The sequence below is a fragment of the Hippopotamus amphibius genome, chromosome 10 (assembly GCF_030028045.1).
Source record: "Hippopotamus amphibius kiboko isolate mHipAmp2 chromosome 10, mHipAmp2.hap2, whole genome shotgun sequence".
NCBI classification, from domain to species: Eukaryota; Metazoa; Chordata; class Mammalia; order Artiodactyla; family Hippopotamidae; genus Hippopotamus; species Hippopotamus amphibius.
In genome coordinates, this window is record NC_080195.1 from 73157658 (window position 1) to 73179902 (window position 22245).

At 33.5% G+C, this 22245-nt stretch overlaps 1 protein-coding gene across 11 annotated transcripts in view; it reads right to left on the bottom strand.

Moving 5' to 3' along the window:
• The window catches only part of EPHA6 (EPH receptor A6), an 868712-nt gene that overhangs the window by 801530 nt on the left and 44937 nt on the right, over nucleotides 1-22245 (bottom strand). For all 11 annotated transcript variants that reach the window (XR_009047653.1, XR_009047652.1, XM_057696163.1 and 8 more), the window contains exon 2: nucleotides 9110-9174. Coding sequence is in view for 9 of the 11 variants with exons in the window: in XM_057696163.1 (XP_057552146.1) it covers nucleotides 9110-9174 (65 nt within the window). In the remaining 2 variants the exon portion in view is untranslated. The remainder of the gene's footprint in view (nucleotides 1-9109; nucleotides 9175-22245) is intronic.

Below are 22245 nucleotides of genomic sequence, written 5' to 3' on the forward strand. Positions count from 1 at the left end.
CTGCACTTGAGCAAATTTGTACATTATTTTACACTCTCCACAGCGCTGATCACAATGTTGAAAAGCAATTCATGGTACAGTGAGTGGCTAACAACCCTGGCTTTGGGACTGAGATGACCCCGGTTTTAATACCAGCTAAATGTCACCACACACTTGGGCAGGTGATGTAACTTTTCTCAGGTTCAGTTTTTTCATTTGTAAAATGGTGCTAATGATACTTACTCCACACAGATATTATCAGGATTAAATGAAAAAATATATAAAATGCTTAAGCACAGTTCTTATTGCAGACGCATGACATTAATAATTTGAATGTTTGGGGGCAGAAATTTACACTAGGTCTCCTGTGAAGCCAAGATATGTGGAACTAAATTTCTACGATCTCTCGAGAGTGTCATGGTCTACTACTTGTGGGAAGACATTCAGAAGTCTTTCTGAAACCTTGTAAATGTTACTAAAAGTAATTAAAGTACGTGGGCCGAGTGACTGGATGCAGAATGTCCTGCTTGAGCAGTGGAGGAACTAAGGGTGCTGGGCGTGGAGACCATGGGGGCATAGGCTACCATGGAAACAGAATACTGACCCTCCCTGGGGGCGCAGCCCCTTCCTCACTTGCACACCTCATATCACCCTGTTTGGCCCTGGAGGATGGCTGGTTAGCCAGAGATGGGTTAAGATTCCTCAGGGGAGGAACAACCTAAGACAGGCACAGTCGCAGAGGGGCCAACACGGGTGGGGCACAGATCCTTAATCCTTCTGAGAAAGGTCTCCTGCCCCCAGGGCTGCTTTGCTCTCCACGCCCAGCTCAGATCCACGCCCAGCTCAGATCCACATCCTGCTCAAATTGGACCCAGGAGGCAAACAAAGATCATTGCCCCAGTCATGTGAGGCCTTTGTTTGTTTATTTCAAAGATAACCTTGTTTGTGGGACTAAACTGGGAGTGTTAGACCCTTAGGCTATGCCAAGAACTCAATAAAAGCAACATGGGATCAATCAGCAAGGCTCTTGATCCTAGAGGTCTTGAGTCCCCCGGTCCCATCTTTCTCTTAAATCTGTGTTTGTGTTTTCTTTAAGCTTGCGGCACCCGTCACTCACCTCGAGTTGCCGAGCTGGTCTCGGCAACTACTCAAACTGCACACCATGGGAAACTCTGAAATCTCCCTTTATTGAAAGAATAACAACAGTAATGTCATGTAATCAAAGGCATAAAAGCCTGATTCATTTCTTTAGATTAAATGGACCTGAAAATAAAGACAACAGCTGCCAGTAATGACTGAAGTGATGAGAAAGTGAAAAATTCAGACAGTTCATTGCATAAAAACAGAAGGTAGATAAAATTAGGTGAAATCATAATTTGTAAACTCTCTTATGTTTTAGCCACTTATATATTATACAATGTTGATAACAGTTGAAAATGTAAAGGAACCGCTCTGAAACATGCCAGAGCATTCAGTTCTTCTTAGTAAGGCCTGCTCTAAGAAAAAAGTACTTTACCAGAGCCCTACCTGCCTGCTGGGGTTTTAACAGAGACTAATCTATTTGAGGAAAGGAAAATACCCAGCTCCAGCAAGCTCTAGCCTTCCATGTAGCAGGAGGGAGATACTCAACTTCAACTCCCTTTAGCCATCCTGTCCACCTAATGGGGCAAAAGAAAACTAAGAAGCCCTGGTAAAGTTCACAGTCTAAGGCTCACCAAAAGACTTAGACTTATTTATAGGACTATAAACACATTCCCTCCCCCACACCTTACCACTATATTACTAAAGGAACTAAAGGAATTATTTACTTCAGTTCCTTTTACCTTTCAATTAAAAATTACAAGATGAACTAACAGACAAAAAACACTGTTTAAAGAGAAGCAGCATCAGAACCAGAGTCAGATATGGCAGGAATGTTGGAATTATCAGGCCAGGGATTTTTTAAATTGATGGTTAACATGCTAAGGCTTTCAATGCATAACTTAGACAACATATAAGAACATGTAAGAAAAAAGATGGAAATCCTAAGAATGAATCAGAAAGTAATGTTAGGGATCAAGAACAATGCAAAGGAAAATGAAGAATGCTTCTGATGGGCTCATTAGCAGATTGGGCATAACTGATTGGGCATCCTCTGAGTTTGAGCATAGGACAATAGAAACTGTCAAAGCTGAAAGGCAATTTCTTTCAAATGTGCAACAATATGATTGAAATTAATATGATGGACATTTAGAAAACTACTACATATGTTGTGAAGTTTCTCAGATGAAAAACTATTTAGATATCCGTTTTGAAAAAAATAACTGACACTTCTATTTTTAACAGAAATTATGACTAAAGCTTATAAATATTTCCAGAGTTCAAACACATACATGTAGTTTTGGATAATTTCAATGTATTATAAAATGAATAAAAACGCAGCACTAAAATCAGCTACTATGATAAACCAGTACTTACTACCAGTGTTAGTTAAAAATTATCCGCGCTCTGGTTGTACAGTTTATCTAATTAACTTATAGAAAAGACAAACACATCATTTTTTGAAATAATCTCCTTGATTTTCAATACACTTTGTCCATCTGTCAACAAGCTTTCATATTCCCTCATTTACAAATGTTTCAGGCTGAGCTGCAAGCCATGAATGCACCTCTGTCTTCACTTCTTCATCAGAAGTGAATCTTCATTCATAGGGTGGTTTTCAGGGGACCAAAAAGATGAAAGTCCCATGGAGCAAGATCAGGACTATAGGCAGGATGCTTTAAGACCTCGAAACGAAGTTTTTGCAGAGTGTCGACGGTGTGGGAAGAAGCGTGCAGACATGCACACCCTCAGACCACAAAAAACGAAGCACTGCATGCTGCTCTTCTTTCGTGCAAATCTCAAGTGGGGCATCCATTTTTGCTCGCACCACAGTTACAAATGAACTGATGTAACACGTTCACACCTGCACAGCAGTGACTGGGGAGACAGTAGCCTTGAACGGAAAGCACTGGTAAGACAGTGCGGCCAACAGAAGTTTTAATATAATCGGAATGCAGATAATTTTTGACTTACCCTCGTATGTGAAATACAGAAATTAACTATTAGTAGGTATTTCATTCTCTATCATAAATACATTCTACCTTGACTTCTCACTTTGGAACAATGATATGAGGAAATAATGGGCTCTGATACATGCAATAAAGTATCTTTCTACACAGTTTAATTGCAATATAAGCCTCTTTTATTATAAAAATCATTAGTTTTTTCATTATAAGAATCATTAGTAACTGAATTGCTAGGTTCACTCATAGCTTTTATTTAGGCATGAATGAGTTGTATCCCTATTTTCCTATCTCAGGGTAAATTTCCTAAAACTAATTCACTATGTTTAACAGATAAGATCACATACCTTGTATAATCTTGCATTATTCAAACCCTAATGATCATCTAAGTCACAACATGCACTAAATACATATAATATACATTTAAAACAAATATTTGGCATCTGAGAAACACAAAGTTTTCTGATCTCTGTCATAATCAATATAAAATGCAACTTAATATCTAATAACACTTTTTTTCCTACAATTTTCCTAATATTGTTTTCTCTTAAAGTTTTGTTAAAGCATACTTCAATGTTGAAAGGGAAGTTTGATTTTGAATAATGAAGTGCATATATCTGTGTTCACTACAATTTTGAAACCTGAATCTGATCTACTATGCATACAGTAACAGCCAAAAGACGAGAGTGGGGAAAAAAATCCGGAACAAGAAAATCTTTCATTTTCTTGCTAAAAATATTACTATAAATGAAAATAATGGTGAAAATATGTCAGTTGTGTTGACAGAGTACTCTAAAATCAAGTTTTTCCAAAACATTTAGTATGTAAAATTTTAGGTATAAATCAAATAATATTTTATGAAATTATTATTGTCGTGAAATACTATATTTTAACTATGAGGTTTATTCAGGTATAAGTACCTTTAATAATCAGCATGTGGCTACCCAAATAAGTCACTTATGTTTTCAATTACAGTATCAAAATAAAAAAGCCACATGGCTATTAAATTTTAAGAAGTATCAAATATAACTACTAAAACTCAAAGGAAACAATATAAGTTTTTAATCATGAAATCCAATTTTTACATTATGAAAAGTCTTCTATTTTTCTGGTTAATAGCAGTTACTTCTTTTTAGTCAGAATTATATTGAGCCAAGATGCCCCAATATGACCCTCACTGTTCTGTGGCATTGAATAGGGACTGATATGTAATGGGTATTAAGGATTTGGAATGTCACATTTAACTTACAGGCCCTTTTATTGTATTCTCTTTCATCTACAATGTTATATATTGGCTAAAAATAAGTTAAATAAATAAAAATATCAAAGAAAAGGAGTAAGCATGAGAGTTGTGTCAAGAAAATTTATACAATTTTTCATACATTTTCAGATCCTGAGAACAAACTCAGGAGATATATGTTTTTAACTGTTTCTTTTGTACAAAGTTATTGCATGAGCCGTGTCTTTCATGTTCCTATTTTTCTCATTAGCATTGAAATAGCATGACTTCTTAAAGACTATCTGCCTCCCTCCCAGGAGATTTTCAAAACTGAAATAGGTCCTTCAGTTTTGCACAGAGTAAGATTTAGTATTAACCAGTTATTAGTTACTAATAGCAAATAGAACATCCACAGCATTTGCCTCTACCTAACATTTGTGAAAACACTTATAGAGTATTCACATAACTTCTACAGTGCTATTCAAACATTTTTATTCATGCAGCATTCTTTCGCTGATTACCATGGCACTCTGTTAGCTACTCCACCAGATCATCATAATTGTATTACCTTAGTGTAGTACATTGACAGATAAAGGACAGAAGGGAAACTTACAGGATAAAGTTTTGAATTATGTAGATATAAAATTTTTGACATTAGACAGTGAGGGCACAGTGTTAAGAATTATAACCACTAGTTCCCAAATTCACTGATGTATTCATTCTTTTCTAAAACCAAGTTCCATCCTCTACACAAATACAATTATTCAATTTCACTGTTATGAACATATCAATAATAACACCTAAATTTGGAACACCCTTTCCTAACAATTTTCCAAGGTGTCTTTCATTTCCAAGAGTTTATATTATTGTCTTAAAACAAAACAAAACAAGCTTCAATAATTTTTGATTTTTTAAGCAAATCCAGAAAGTTTTTACTTTTACTTCTATTGTACATACTGGGGCTGAGATATACACTATCTAACTCAAATAAGATATAGAAATTCTAAGTCTTCTACAATATGGCTTAGTCTGTAATAGTAGACTTATTTCCCACCACATCCCTTCACTTCAGCCACACAAATCACTCTCAGCGTTCCTAAGACTTAATGCATCCATTCTCTTTTCCTAAAAGGTGCTTTCTACCCTCTCTTGCAGTCCATATGTGATTCCTTCAGTTTATAAGAAAGAGCTGATGTGTCACATCCTACTATCAATTTTCCTCGACCAGAATTCATCCCTCCCTTTATTAACCTTCCACAAAACATTACTTAAAACTACTTGAAGATACTCTCTTTGGCCTTATGATTGTGTAGAATTACTTCTAAACTGCAAAAGACACAAAGAACTTTACACAAAGAACACATGATAGTAATCTGTTAAACTGAATTCTGGACATGACTTTAAAAATAGAAAGTATATTTTCAATGTTGGCAAAAATGAGTTGACAAGCAAGCATTTCAGAAAATAAATACATTTTCTTTTCATTTTGGCAAGACTAAAAAGTCATTTGCTCAAGACTACTCATCTATTTTCCATATTTGACAAGCAGAGAGGCCTATGTTATACTCAAAAAACACATCATGAATGCCTACTCCTGTAACTACATCAGCATGTTACTACTGGTGGGGTGGGTATTTTAAGTAAAAAAATAACTAAATAAATAAATATGAAAAATAAAATAAAACCACTATGAAATAATTTACTAAATCACATTCCTTTTAGATTTATAAAGTAAATCATACATTATATGATTTCAAAAATATGTTAGTTCAATTCTTTATGGAAAGAAAATTTTAACAATTTAAAAGTTATTCCAACTGAAGTATTTATAAAACCAACTGAAGTAGTGTCTCTGAAAAAGGCAACTTTAGTTAAAGTGGCCATTCAAATTATGGCTCAAAACTTGAGACCCTTAAAAAATTACACAATTTCAAATAGATATAATTATAATTTTAATATACAGATATAAATGGTAGTTTAAATGTTATATACTGATTTACAGTGCCTATAGATTTTAAATTATTTAACCAATTACAATGTCTAGATGATTTTCATTCTTGCCATTTTTAGTAGACTTTTTTCAAAGTTTTTCCATCCTTACTGACTACTTAGTTACTTGTTTTAACCCATAAATAATGCTAAGTAAAACACTATTCTTGTCAGTAATCTATCCTCTTCATTAAAAGAGAAATTTAAGTTGTATGTTTTCTTTAAAATTTACTTATGTCATCTATCCATTTTATTGTTTCCCTTGATTCACCTTTGTTTTATCTAATTCATGAAGCTTCATCCATATCTATTATAAAATATTTCCATGTGCTCCAATTTTCAAGTATTCCTACTGCTGACACTTCCTATATATGCATTATTATTGGGGGGATAATCTAAAAGAAATATAGCCTATTCCATCAGTGATATTGCAAGGTAATTGAGTATTCAAGTTACTTTTTAATGTCAGAATCCTTGTGTTACTTTTCCCTCTGTAGTCTATACTTATTGGTCATTGCCCTTTATTTTTACACGGCAGAATCTTAAAAGAAATAAAAAGCACATACTTGTGAAATTACCACACACATGTGAAGATTAAAATATGTTTGGTTTAGAAGTTTTGCTGCATTACTTCCTCACTCTGTGCCCATGCAGAAGTTATTAAATGTACCTGAGGTTCACATCTTTCAGTAGGGAAATTTTATACTTGATTTCAAGGACTCTTGTGAGTAAAGTGCTTGGAACAAAGCCTAGTATATGGTAAATGTTGAATGAATTTTTAACAATGTTTTCCTTTTCTACCTTATTCTATCATATTTATTTTTTATTGTAGTCTCCTTCCCTTCTTTCTCTTTCCTCTTTCTCCTTTATGGCTGGTGCCCAAAATGTACACCTCAGTTTAGTAGTATGTTTATCAAGTGGAGAAAAATATCTGAATCAATCATGCAAATAGCACACATAAGTAACGGGCTTTTCATAAAGTTTCCAATGCTCCTCTCTGTTTGTAGTACCATCATAAGTATACAGGCATTAGAGTCAGAAATAATTTAGTTTGAATTGGAGTACATCGGTCACTCACTCTCTGGCCTATAACTGCTTGGTATTTTTTTGTTTCTTATTCTCTTTAAGACTGAGTTTCTCCAACAGGGAAATGGAACTAAGACACACATCAAAGGGCCGTTGTGAAAAATAAAGGATAAAATTCTTAGTGCAGCGTCTGGCAAATAGAAAACTAGAGGTAAAAGCATCACTTTTCAGACAATTCTACCCTCTATCTATAATAAACCAGAAGTAGAAATGACAAAATCATTACAAGAATGATAGCAATAAGTTTATCTGTAACTCTATATAAGTCGCTATGTCTCCTGGTTACCAATCTGCTTTAAGAAATGCAGCCTGATCAAGCGAAACACAATCACTAGAGCAGGGGCACAATTTCTTCTGTCCCTCACATGATTCTTTGGCTATGACAACACGAGGTCAGTGATAGCATGACTGCTAATATTTTTGTCATTTTTTTCAGAAAATGAAAAAGTGGGGCTTATAAACTATTTAATCATTTGTAAGTTCTTGTAAGTTACTTCATATACTGAGAAAAGGAGAAATACATCTTTGGATGGGTATTCTGGAAAAGAAGTTTCATTCATTTCTTGAAAGTAACTGATAATACACTTCACAAATACTGATGTATATTCAGCTTAATGAAAATAAGATAATGAAAGTAAAAGCATAATCTTAGTTTAAAAGATACATTCTCAGAAATGGCTTGATGAGAGCTCTATTAGAATGAAATTAAAATTTCAGAAAAAATAAAACCATAGGCTACAAACAAATAAAGCTAAAGAAACAAATGACCTGTTAAACAAAGACAGAAAGATTAAACTCTTCATAGGAATTTTTAGTTGAAAATACACATTTCATGAATAACTGTTGAATAACTGCTGATATAAAGGTCAAATTCAAACAGCATTATTCAAATGATTCTAAAAAAAATAAAGCAATTTTGTATCAATTTCTCCTTTCAGATTTAAATCTGTAGATGTAACAGAAAAAGCAATGTAAAACAATATTAAGGGAAGAAGGTGATGAATGAGAAAAATATAATTTGTAAGGAAAGGAAGAAAAGCTAACCCAAGTATATCTGAAAACAGTTGACTACCTCCATTACTGAAGATTTGTTTAAACAGACAAAATCAAGGTAAAAAGCATCACAAACTGCCCTTTTATTTTAGCTTGCAATAAAAAAAAATGTAGAAATACACTGAATATGAAAATGATGCAAAATATATCAGAACATATAAAAAGTCAAGTACAACTATAGCTAAAATGATGTCAGTGCCTGAAAAAGTATGCTTAGTAAATTATACATCCTTATAAGCCTTTCAAAAACAAAAACCTAATCATAATGTATCTTTTTGCAAAGTTCAAAAGATATATACTGCTTTAGCAGACTCATATTTTCTAATGAATACCAAATAGTTACTATCTATAAAATACACTTATGCTATGATAATCTAGAGTTTGTTTATGAACAAATACTCAATGAGGTTACCAAATTTAACATATACACAGAAAAAAAAGTGTCTTGAACATAAACATTTATTTCTAAAGAAAATACTTATATGGGAGCCATTCTAATACTACTATGTACAGACACTATATTAAAGAACAATTACTAATTTAGAAGAAAGCAAAGAATTTTTATACACCATTCCCACTGATTACCAGTTCTAACTGTATTTTAATCTTTTCTATAGGATTTAAGTTACATGCTAAAATTCATACTCAATACATCCAAAAATATACTGTTTCCTTAATTATTATAACAGACCCTAAAAACCTAACAAGGATAACAATTTTAAAAGATATTTAAACTTACCCCATTTAATGGATATGTTTTCCATCCTAGCTCTCCCAGCACAGTTGTTGTATCCAGCAACACAACTGGAATTAAACAAAAAAAAATTGCATGAACTTCTCAATGTAAAAATGTATCAGTCATTTAAATCATTAATGTCAACTACCTTTACTATTATTCTTTGCATTAGCTTTAATAAGTTGCATGACTTACTCTAAAATTATTTGTATATACTAAATCTTAATATATAATACTTAATAATATTAAATAAATATAAAATGCAGGAGGTGGTTATACATTAATTTTAAAATATGAAATTTGTGTTTAACAATCCTAAAGGAAATAGATAATGGAATAATAGAACTAACAAGGTCATTTTTAATAGCTGACTTTTAAAACTGATGAATGCTGGAGGAAGTATGCAAGAGGATGTGACCACCAGATGACCCATAAGCTGGGCCTGAGCAATGGTTGGGAGGCTCTTCAGCTCGTTCCCTGTCCTTAGAATGTACACTCTGCCTATTATTCCCGCAGAGGTAGCTGTTCCAAGGACAGAGCCTTGAGAGAGTAAGGTGCTACTGAAACCATCTGATGGTATACATGACTGAACCCAGTTGAGGCCTCTACGTAAACTTTAAGATTCTGTTGATCAAGTGCAGAGACCTATTCGTCTGGCAGCTGCCCAAGACAAGCCTTGTGCATAAGTTCCCCTTCTAACTAAACCTGCCCCCTACCAATATGGAGTGATTTGCCTCTTTCTTCCGTCTATCCTTGCCCTGTGTGAGTACGGGGCCAGTTTACAAACTTCTCCCCACATTTTTATAAATAGTCTTTTTATACCACATTAAAGAAAGAAAAACTTTTAAACAGGCCTGTATATTTTCTTTCTGTATTATTAAATGCCCTTATATATGATTGGCAAAGTATGAAAACAACTCATTTTGAATAAACCTATATCTTTAAAGCATGGATCACATTATTATTGTATGTGCTAGTATACTTACTACTAAAGGAGGTAAAAGCAAAAATAAAAACCATGCACCTTTTTTCCTGACCAAAAGTAACTCATAATCTGGCTGAGAAGACATACAAACAAACAGGACATACTCTTAAATTCTAAAATTGAAGACTATATAATAGCTTAGCAATTAAGTTAGGCTAAGGCTGGTAGTGCAGGTCTGGGACGATTTCATAAAGGAAATGCAATTTGGGCTGGGCTAGGATGAGGGCGTCTTTAATTAAATGTGATGAAAAACAAATTTATTTTAGAATACCTTCTATAAAGTAACTGAGCTATGATTATATCAGTTTTCAGTTACTGGAGTAGGGAACAAGAATGGAGATTATTTGCGGGAACTAGGAGGACAGAAATGAGGCTAGAAAGATGGAGATCAACTGGGGAAGATTTTTGTAGCGTTTCCAGCAGGTTAATGTGTAGGGCCCATGATTCAGCAGATCTTTATTTTTAACTTCTACCTCCAAGTCCCCTAGATGCCACTGAGGTCGTGGACCTAACTCTGAGAAACAATGCTTTGGAATCTCATCTTGAGTTTTAGTTCACCTAGTAAAAGTGGAGGGGTTTTTTTGTAGTTTTTTAAAAAATGCCATTGGAAGTATGTTATTTGGCCTCTGCTATTTAGTGTCTATGGTAAGGATTCTGTGGTTTTTCTTATTTGAGTGACTGTGATACACTTTATTGATTTTTAGTATGAAAGCATGGTTAAATTTCTGGGATAAAGTCTACATGCTCATTCCAGAATATTCCTCCAGTATATTCACTAAGCATATATTTGTAAAACTGAGCCATAATTCTTTAATTAACTTTTATTAGGTAAAATTCTCAGAAATACTTTAAAATGTGGAGAAAATAGTACAATGAACCCCCATTGTACTAATTACCCTGCTTCAACAGTTACAAACCTATAGCCAATCTTATTTCATCTATACATGTGCAGCTCTACTCTTACTGCAAGATTTCTTTGGAGCAAATTGTAGTAATTACATAATTTCATCTGTAAAAAATTCAGTATGTATATCTAAGACAGAGACTCCTCTTAATACAGTATCAAGTCATTACTATAAACAGTATGTATTACTTAATGTCATCAAATATCCAGCCAGTGTTTAATATTCCCACAGTCTCAACTTATTTTAACAGAAAATCAAGATCCAAATAAGTTCTATACGTTATAGTGAGGTCTTGTTCCCCTTTGTTTTTTTTTAATCTTACAGGTTCCCCCATTTTCTTTCTTTTTTTTTTTTAAGTTAGATTTATTTACAATAAAATGCATCCTTTTTAAATGAACATTTCTAGGAATTGTGACAAATCATGTAACCACCACTATGATCAAGCTATAGAATATTTCCATCACCACCAAAATTTCCCTTGTGATCTTACATGGTGAATCCCTTCCCCAGCCCAGCCCCCTAGCAACCATTAATCTGACTTCTGTCTCCATGGTTTTGCCTTTCCCATAATGTCAAATGAATGAAATCATACAGTATGAAGTTTTTTGAGCCTGGTTTCTTTCACTCAGAATAATGTATTTGAGATTCATCTATGTTGCTGTGTGTATCAATATATACAACTGAATACTCAGTTCCTTTTATTGCTGCAAAGTGTTCTAGTGCATGGAATTCCCTAGTTGATGAACTTTCATGTACAGATTTTTATATGAACCTGTGCTTTCACTTCTCCATGGCAAACAGGGATTACTAGGTTATATAAAGAATTCTTATTTTTTAAGACACTGTCAAACTGTTATCCAAAATCGCTGTGAAGTTTTACATCCTCATTAGCAGAATGTCTGGTTTTCCAACTGTTTCACATCCTCACCAGAACTTGGTACTGTCCAGTTTTTTTTTAAAGCATTCTAACAGGTATGCAATAGTATCTCATTGTTATTGTAAATAATCAGTCATTTTTTTCACTACATGTAATCGAATTTACTAGAAAAAATTTTGACCCACAAAAGTGGTTTTATCCTACATTCTAGATTTTCCTTTTTGTGAGATATCATAGAACATGTTTCCCCATTCCCTATATCTTCTTTAAATTGGTAGATATATTTAGTGTCTTGACTAGATGTAGGTTCCACTTATTTTTATTTTTTCTAAGATTACTTCATTGATGGTGTCTTATAGTCCTTATACCAAATCAGGGAGTATATCAGTGTTTACTAGGGTCATGTAAGAAGGACTCAGGAACCAACTGGCATATGCTTCCACTGGCCAAAAATGGATAATTTGATCATACACAAGCTTAATGAGTATAAGGGATTGAAACACTTCAAGTATGCTTAAATCCATGCATTCATAATGATAAAATATACCTACTAATAACTTTTGCAGTACACTAGGAAATCATTATTTTAAAAACTGGTAAATAATCTGAAAAGAATAAAACACATTTTGCTTTTTCTATATGAGCTACTTCTGAATAAAGAAATAGTGAAGGAACATTTCTCTAATTGAAATATTCCAGTTAATAAATGAAGAAGGAATGACCGAATTAGGCTACATCATTTTCTACCCTTAATGAATTAATATATTTAGCTAATGACTTCCAATGCTGCTAATATCACATAAAGAGATTAAAGGACACATTAAGGGCTAGAGCTTTTAAAAAGGCTTTCATTTACTCCATATTAACATACAATTCTAACAAGCCTAGAAGTAAAAGAAAGAACAAATCCATATGTATTTATATATGTATATATACACACAAACATATACACATACACACACACATACAAATTCACAAAATCATATTTGATGGCGTCTGGGTTCATTCAGTGTAAAAAAATCTCACATATTAGAGAAAAAAGTTGAAGATGTAATAAATATTCAAAACTCTAAGTTTATCTTACTATCAAATAAATGTTATTTTATTTTGGTATATACTATTGAAAACAATTCAGAACTACGTAATACCATTATCCACTATGGGGCACTCAAAAGTTTAATGTTACTCATTTAGCACATTTATATTTTTGGATTACATCATTATTTCCCTAGCAGGCTGATAAAGTAATGATACAAATTCAGTCAATTCAGTCACTGTAGGAAGGATGGTCTATATATTTCCTTCTTCAAGGAATCGCCACATTGTCCTATAAGTTGTTTCTTTTTTTTCAAATGTCCAGTGTACAGATGAGAAAACTGAGGCTCAAAGAGGTTACATAATTTTCCTTAAGATCACAAAGTGATTCCAACCAAGGAGACTGATGCTTGAATATCCCTTAAAAATATTTTAAACCTTAAACTTTTTTTAAAAAAGTGATTTCTTCCTTCAAGTTTGAATACAAAACTTCATTATTTGTTTTCTCTTTTTATTTTTATAGATGAAGAGAAAAATCACTATTTATTTTGCTGATTCCAAATCTAGATAAGTTTATATCCTAGTTTTCTCATCAATGGGTTCTACAAAAATCTTACTGGTACTACCAACAAATCACGCCATTTAAATCAAGGATTTTATTGGAGTAAGTGTTCAAAAATCCCTAATACTGAAGTCTATCAACAGAGATTTCTTTTCCATAGATTGAGAAATTAATTGTCATTAACTGATGTAATTATTTTTTCTAAAATATATTTGGGCTGCTTAGTTCTTAATATTTATAACTTTAAACTGAAATATATTCACTTCAAAACAAACAAAAAAGAAAATACGTATATACCTACAACAGTGTAGATCCTTAGGAAGCATTTTTGTTGTTTATTAGTAGCTTCAAGAAACAAGATTTACATAATTGCTTTATTTTCCTCATTAAACTGCAATCATACCTTTTAAAAATTCATAAGAAGAGCAAAATTTCAAATTTGCATTCCTGACAAGTGAAGGATGAATTGATATCAAAATAAACTGAGGATTTATTTTTATTTTTAACACCATTACATGTGATACATGTTTACATTTTATCATTTGCTTCACAGACAAAACCCCCACAAATTCAGGTTTTTGAGGCACACTAATTGTATTGGACCCAGCAAGGTGAGAGCTCCTCCTGCTGGCTTTAAATAAAAGTTATCTAATCCCTACCAGAGTGCAACAATACTGTAAATTTAGGGAGGAAAAGAACACTATGTCAATATTAACTTTAGTGAAAGTCAGTACTCCTTTATATTTAATTTAATGGCAAGATTTTAAATACAGAAATATTAATTAACACCAATGATTTACTTAGGAGGTACACATGAAAATATAATTATTTATTCATTTCATAATAAATGAGAAATTGGATAAACCAAAAAATAAATAGAAGCAGTAGGTTGGTGGTATCAAAATAAAGTTTTTTAAATGTTTATTTCATTTAATAAGCAACATAATGCATAGAACAGGTTAAACTATGTACAATTTTCCTATTAACTTTTAGAAATAAATCTCTAGCATATTAGCTTTTTCTCTGAAAATATCTCTTTATTAGTGCTCCCTTTACTCCTTCTTTTGGAATTTATGAGAAAATTTTATTATGGCTAAAAGAAGATATCAAATGATAAAGACAAGGTTGATAGCACTGGATTAAATGTGAGAGTAATGAGTACCTAAGATTAAAAAGCTCAATGTTAATTTCTTTCCTTTGAATAATTTATCAGGTCTTTATATCCCTTTCAGTAAATTTAAGATATATTAATTTAAAAACAATTAGCATATGAGTTTATAGTATATAATAGATCATCTTTATTCCAACTGCATAATAAAAAAAAGATGAAATTTTACTTATACATTATTTTGAAAAATTAAACAAGGAAGAGATCAATCAACCCACTAAGAAAGAAGTTATTCTTTTAGGATAATTTTGCTGTAAAAATTCAAGTTAATGGCATGTGAATTGAGTCCAAAGATTTATCAATATTTTTAAAAGTTCACACAGCAGTAAACACAGGTTTAGAATTTTCTCCAATAAATTTCATACAAAGAAGGGCAAGGCATTTCTTCTTAGATTCATTCCACTAAGAGCTTTTATTTTACCAATAAGACCCAGAAAGATAAAGTTACTAAGTCACTTAGTAACAAGGTAGTAGAGGCTTTTAATACTTCCATGTTCCACTAACTGCAACACACCCTACCACCTCCCATAGCTCCAAAAAGCAGGTAAAATAAAGGGAATACTTCTGACATCATTACTGGATATGATATAACACAATATAATCAGAGAATATTTCAAATTATAGACAGAGATATATGAACAAGTATGCATCTCTCTATCTATCAATCTATCAATATACAACAGTAGTCTATTTCAATGTCATCCTGTTTAGATCCTACGTTAAACTGGCATTCAAGTTACCATATTAACTAATGTTTTGACATAACTGCATGTGTTTGATTGACAAAAATCAGTTTAGGTTTCTACCCTCACATAGCGCCAGAATCAATATTTAATTCCTAAAAATAAATCAAACATAGATTACTTTAAGTAAACATAGGATTATTATGTCTACCACTGGTATGTCCCTCTGTATACTGACATTATTTTTAAGGCAACATTTTCCAAGGAGACTCCTTCTTAAAAATAATGAAGTACTTTTATCCACTGATCGAAATTGAGATCAATACTTGTTCATTAAGTATACTTTACAGCATTTTGTTTTGTCATAGCTTTCTTACTTCTATCATTGCTTGTTTGTTTTTAATATAGGTGTTGTTCATGATTATTTTTGTCTATCCCATGTGAGAGTTTGGAAATCCTACTTGAAAGATAAGGTAATATGACCACAGAGACATTAAATAGCTTTCTCAAGATCAGAAACTCAAATAATTCTAGGACATCTGAACTCACAACCTTCAGCTTTCTACCCTGCTAGAAAAAGATACCTTTTTCAGAAAGTATGTTCAAACCTCTGTCTCTGTCCCCTCTTGAAAACAAATCACTGTTTTTTAGTTCTGATGGAAAAATAAACTATAATAACCAGAAATTACTTTCCTTAATTATCACCTTAAGTGGAGAAAAGGGGGAAAATTCAAGCTAGAATAGTTTGCTTTTTAGAAGGCAAGTTATACCAATAAGTAAGAACTGCCACTGAAAACTTATCCTAATAATGAGTGGTTAAAAGTTGATTAAAAATATAACTAGTAATGTTCATCCTCACTTCCACACTTTCCTAGTTTACTCAAACTCTATATGGTTATCTTGCTTGATGCAGTCTTATCTGTATCAGCCTCATAATCATTTCTAAAGCCTGCTTTTAGACAGGAGAGCTTACCACAGAGACCCAAGGAGAACCCAAGTGTGGATCTAAATCCATCACAAGGTCACTAAATGACAGGTTCACTCTGGGCTCCTGAACAAGGTCATTAAGACTTATCAGTGAGTCACCTCAAAGTAATGCTTTCCCCACAAATTGTTCAGTTACTCTACCGTTAAAAAGGAAAGGAAAGGAAATCTGGCATGTTCCAAATTAATAGCAATACATAATGTTTCCATTTTGACATCTTCAGCACTGGGATCTATAAAGAAACTAAGTAGCTTCATTTAGGACAAGCATAATTTCCATTTGCTACAATAACACATTTTTAATACGCAGAAAAGACTACTTGGCTTTAGTTTAGATTTCCTAGTCTTACAATATATTTAATAACTATGATTTTTTCATCTCTCACAGAAATTCACAACATTTATTACATAAACCCCACTCAGCCCAAACTACCACTGCACCTCCCCTTGTCATTCACAGCATCAGAGAGGCTTCTTGTGTTTCCAGTTCATTCCTCTCTCACATGTCTTCCACGGGCTTTGAACACTTCCTTTTTTTTTTTTTTTTTTTTTTAATGAAATTCAAGGTCTGAAACACGCTTAAATCTTTGTTTTTATAGCTCTGGTAAAAGGGATTATAACTACTTATTTGAAAGTCTTATCTACAATGTAACAGCCATCTAAATGCAAAATGGAAGAAAAGTCTAAAAAACCTATTGAAACCCTTACCTTAAAAACAAACAACACGGGACTTCCCTGGTGGTGCAGTGGTTAAGAATCCACCTGCCAATGCAGGGGGCACGGGTTCCATCCCTGGTCCAGGAAGATCCCACATGCTGCAGAGCAACTAAGCCCATGTGCCACAGCTACTGAGCCTGCACTCTAGAGCCCACGCATCACAACTACTGAGCCCACATGCTGCAACTACTGAAGCCCATGCTCCTAGAGCCCATGCTCTGTAACAGGAGAAGCCACTGCAATGAGAAACCCACGCACTGCAACAAACAGTAGCCACCACTTGCCACAACTAGAGAAAGCCCGTGCGCAGCAATGATGACCCAACGCAGCCAAAAATAAATAAAATATTTTTTAAATGTCTAAAAAACCCAAACAATAATGGCTTTTCATCGAGAAGGAAAAAAAGACTTTTACTAAAATTGAAGAAAAAATTATGAGTGAAAAAGAATCTTTTCTTTTTTCCTTGAAAATGGAAGGAAAAGACATTTTTCCTAAATTGTTTTCTTCCTCCAATACACTTAAATAGACATAATAGAAATAGATTTTTACTTCCTTCATTAGGACACTGGAGTCACAAAAATGTTACCTGAAGACATTTCAATATTATTTCAACAAACATTGTGTCTCTGTTATATTTAGACTCTATATTAACTATTGCAGGGTATAGATAGTTTATAAGATACAATATCTACCCTCAAGGAGTATCTGGTGTTATTTTTTCAGTCCACTGTTAGAATTTTTGTGTCAGCCCAAATGCCATAGTTTATTCAAACATATAAACAGCAAAACAGATTAAAATGCCCTTATTCAGAAGGTGCAGAAAGGCTGAAGCTATTTAGTAGAATATGTAGAATTAAATTGCTATTCTAAAAGGGCAGACACCCAATAGTACATCAACATCACCATCAAAACTGTCAGTAATTGGACTACTTATCTCAGTTTCTAAAGAAGTGCCAAGGAATGAATAGACTGCAGAAATGCATCCCAGTAGACAACAGGAAGGGAAATAACAATTTTCTACCTGAAAGGTACTCTCCTCCAAAATAATACCAAATATAAGAAATACCTGCTACATTTGTCAGGAGACAGAGTGTTTTACTTAGAGTGAGAGATAAAAAAAGTTAAACATTATCAGAAGTAAACATTCTTCTAATCTAAGTTTAATCATCAGAAATAAAAAAAAATTCAGGTAAAAATAGTAACTGTATTTTCAAAACTGTGAAAAAGATATACATTAAAAACTTTTAAAGGACAATATTCTCATTTCTGTCCAATGAAATTATAGCCAAATATACAATTATCAATATTAATTTACAAATTAGTTCTGCCAACATACGATGAGCTCCTCAAAGGAAGGATCTTTGCATGTATGTGTTTATTTGTTGAATAAAATGAATGAGTGAATGAATGAACAAACGAAGTGAATGGAATAGAGCATGGGCAAGAAACTCATATGTTGGGTAAAAACATTCTTAACCAAATATTGAAAAAGCAGTGCAGGATTAGTGGGAAGGCAGGCCCTGCAGGAAATTTAAAAAGCTATTTTGCTTTAGTTTGTAATGGAGAAGGTCAAAGGTTATCACATATGATCTCTCTCAGCTGTGGTTAAGGGACAAAGTGAGTAGCCTTTTGTATTGAGCACAGAATGGATTGTGAGAAGGCAAACATTTTCTGTACCTTTTGGAGTCCTCTCCTCTGCTCTCTCCAGCCCCTATGCTTTCATCACAGAGCGCCCTCAGGCTGCTCTCTCTGTCCAAACGCTGTGCATCTATCTGCATCTCTGACAGTGCACAAATCATCCCCTTCTATCTGCTGCCCCAACTGAAAGCATTTGTCACAGTAAGAAAACACCTTAATTAAAATAGCACACAAATGCGCTTATGAATACTCATTTCCCCTTATCCTGTACTATTTATTTTTTATTCAAGTTAAATTTGAATTGATTACAGCAACCTTCAGGTGAGAGTGACTTTGGATCCTTTCATGGTATACCTAAAATCACACTACATAAGCAGCTCCTCATAGAAATATATTGAAAGAGAATTCCAACTTCTATCAGGTCCAAAGATATTACCCACTGTTTATATTATATCTTCTCTCCACTTTCTGGGTTCTACACGTGGCTCTACTACTGTGTGCTCTGTAAACTCAGCCAAGTCAAAATTCTTATTCTAGCAATTCTTGGGCATTGCTCTGGCTTAAACAGACTAATTTTCTAGGCCAGCCTTAGTATTTGGCTTTCAACACACTCTGTTCTTGCTAGCTACTCTATCAGGATAATGTTTAAAAAAAAAAAAGTAAAACAAAAGTTTGCTTAACGTATCATGGGTTATGGTTGTCTCTCCTTTGTCCTTTGAATTTCTCATTAATTAATCTACTTAAAGAGTCTTCAAGAGAGATCTAAGACAACGATTTTTTCCCTTAGATTTCCCCATCCCCCTTCTCCAGCTGATCCCAGAAATATTACCCATACCCTAGTTTCTTCAGTCTCTAAAAATGGTACAGCTAAATTGCCAATGTTGAAGACTCTTGTCTAAATCAGCAAACTAAACTGTTTATGAACACTAATATTTCACAATCAGCTGCTTATAAAACATGGTTGTCAGGTCATGAAACTTGATAATCTGTTCATACAATAATATACATTCTGGGGATAAGCTGCAAAAGAACAATTTAAATAAAAATGTAATTTTTTAACTCTTTTACAATAATGTCAACATCCTTGACTGCCTACAGAATGTATGTCTTCTGAATCACTAAATTGAATTGTACTGAGGATTTTGTTAAGTAATATTGCCTGTGGAACAGAATAGTCTATAAAGACAGAAATGGGCAGTAAAAATGTGAAGACAAATAAAATATTAAGACACCTGGTTGTCATATCATTTACACATTAAACAGCTTTTTAGCATAATTATTTGATAAATAAAGTCATGAGAATTATGTAGGACAACTTCCTACTGGAAACTATTGAGGAAATGACAGAGCAAATGTGATGCCAGATTCAGAGGCTCATGAACTGGAAAGCAGCTGATCTTCTGTGGCATATTTCTGTACTGCAGGAGTCAGGAGGAGGAAAGGTTCATAAATGAAACATTTACAAATGTGACCCATGCCAAGAGCAGCATGGCTTCAGTATATAGAAAAGAATGACAGATGGAAGGTTTACTGTTGGCAGAAAAAATAAAAGAAAAAAACATTTTTAAAAAAACAGGCATTATCATCATTACCCTGTGGGGAAGGCAAATCATTAAGTGCTATTGTGACAGTGTTTATCAACAGGATCCTGTGCAATAAAGTAAATGCAGTAGAAATGATAATGGAATTTTAACATTTAGGCAAATGGAGAATATTTTATCCAACATGGGTTTCCCAAGTATAATTAAGCATAAGAAAGCAGAAGCAGGCTTTCATTAGACATTGATCAGTTTCAATTTATTGATTACCCAAGACACGAATTATGGTAAGAATTGTAAAATGTTGAGAAACTCTTTCAGTGAAGTGTCAGGATCCAATTCCATCCTCAGCTTTCATGGCTGAAAGGCTCAATTTTTATTCTTCTGAGGAGTGATCCTATTTTAGAAGATTAAATCTTGCTAATCAGGCATACAGGAGACTAATTTATAAATGAGATGGATGATTTATTCACTGGTGATTTGTCTCACCAGGGAATCTCCCTCCTTGAAGGTAAACATATCAAGAAACCAAATTTTACAAACCAAAGATTTCTTGGAAAGTACTAAATTGTGAGAAAAAAGTAACCCTGCTTTATTTTTTTAAATACTCTAGGTTTATTTCTATTTATGAAATAAAGAATTTTATCTACCCATTATAAAGCTCTTAATATTGAATGGTGCTAAAGAAACAATGAAAAGTTTTCTACTTAGTTTTTCATATATATGTACACCAACTACAACTCTGGCATTTCGAACACTATTTACAAGGCATATATATTATAGTTTCCATAATTATAGTCCATCTTGATACTGGCTAAATTTTGGAAGGCTTTATTTTTATTTTTTTGGAAAAAGAATTGGTTCTATCTGCAGATTCTCTTTAAGTAGAAAGTAGTATGTATATTTCTCCAAGAAAAATTCTTACATGTGAGTAAAATAAATCGCAATTACTGAGTTGGTTTTACACGGTTTCAAATAAGGACACAGAATAATATTTGCTGATGATGTGGGGAAGAACCTAAACTTTTAGGCATGGTGTCCACAATTAACTGGCCAGAATGTTTCTGTCTTAGGTTGCTCTTTACAAAGGGAAACACACTGAAGTCCTTATTGTTATTGACAATGAATGAAAAGAGTTTAAAAAACTAAAAACCATTGATTTCTTAATGCAAATAGTTTCTGAGCAACTTATCTTAATAATAGTTTTCTCCTTCCTCAATGACTTAATTTCACTATAGAATCAAAAACTGCCATATTTTAAGTATTTCACATTTGCACATTACTTAGGAATCTGTTTTTCCTTTTTTTCTCTATCTTCACACTTTTCAGAGAAAACATATCCATTTGGGAGTTTCAACTATCATTTCAATGCTGTCAATCTCCAAAATAATATCTCCAGCATAAATCTCTCTCTTATGCTTTAGACACAAGTAAGAGGCTCCCTGTTGGTTTGCAAACTTGTCCCTGTACACAGAGGGCAAGGAGAGACCAAAAAAGTGGCAGACCACTCCAGACTGGTAGGTGGTAGGTTTTAATAAACAAGGAGGCTTATATAAGGCTTGGGCATCCACAAGATGAAAAATTTCCACACCTACTGGACTGACTCATAAAAGTTTATATAAAGGCCTCAACTGGGTTCAGTCATGTTTACTGTCCAGATTGTCTCAACAACACCTTACTCCCTCAAGAACAGGTCCCATTTCAGGAATGGTGGGCAGAACTGTACATTCCAAGGACAGGGGAAGGGGTGAGGAGTCTCCCGTTGCCTGAGTCCAGCTCACAGGTCAACTGGTATTCATATCTTCTCAATTACCTCCTCCAGCACTCCTCAAACTTAATATCTCTGCATCTAAGCTCATTATTTCCCATGAACAGGTACCTCCTCCTGATTTCCCTATTTCACCTACTGGTATCCAGGATCTTCACAAGTGCACAAAATAGGAACCTATATCCGATCCCTGACTCATCCTTTACTCCCCAACTATCAGTTTGCACATTGGATGCTACAAGCAGAAGAATGGTCCCCCAAAGTTGTTCATGCCCTAAT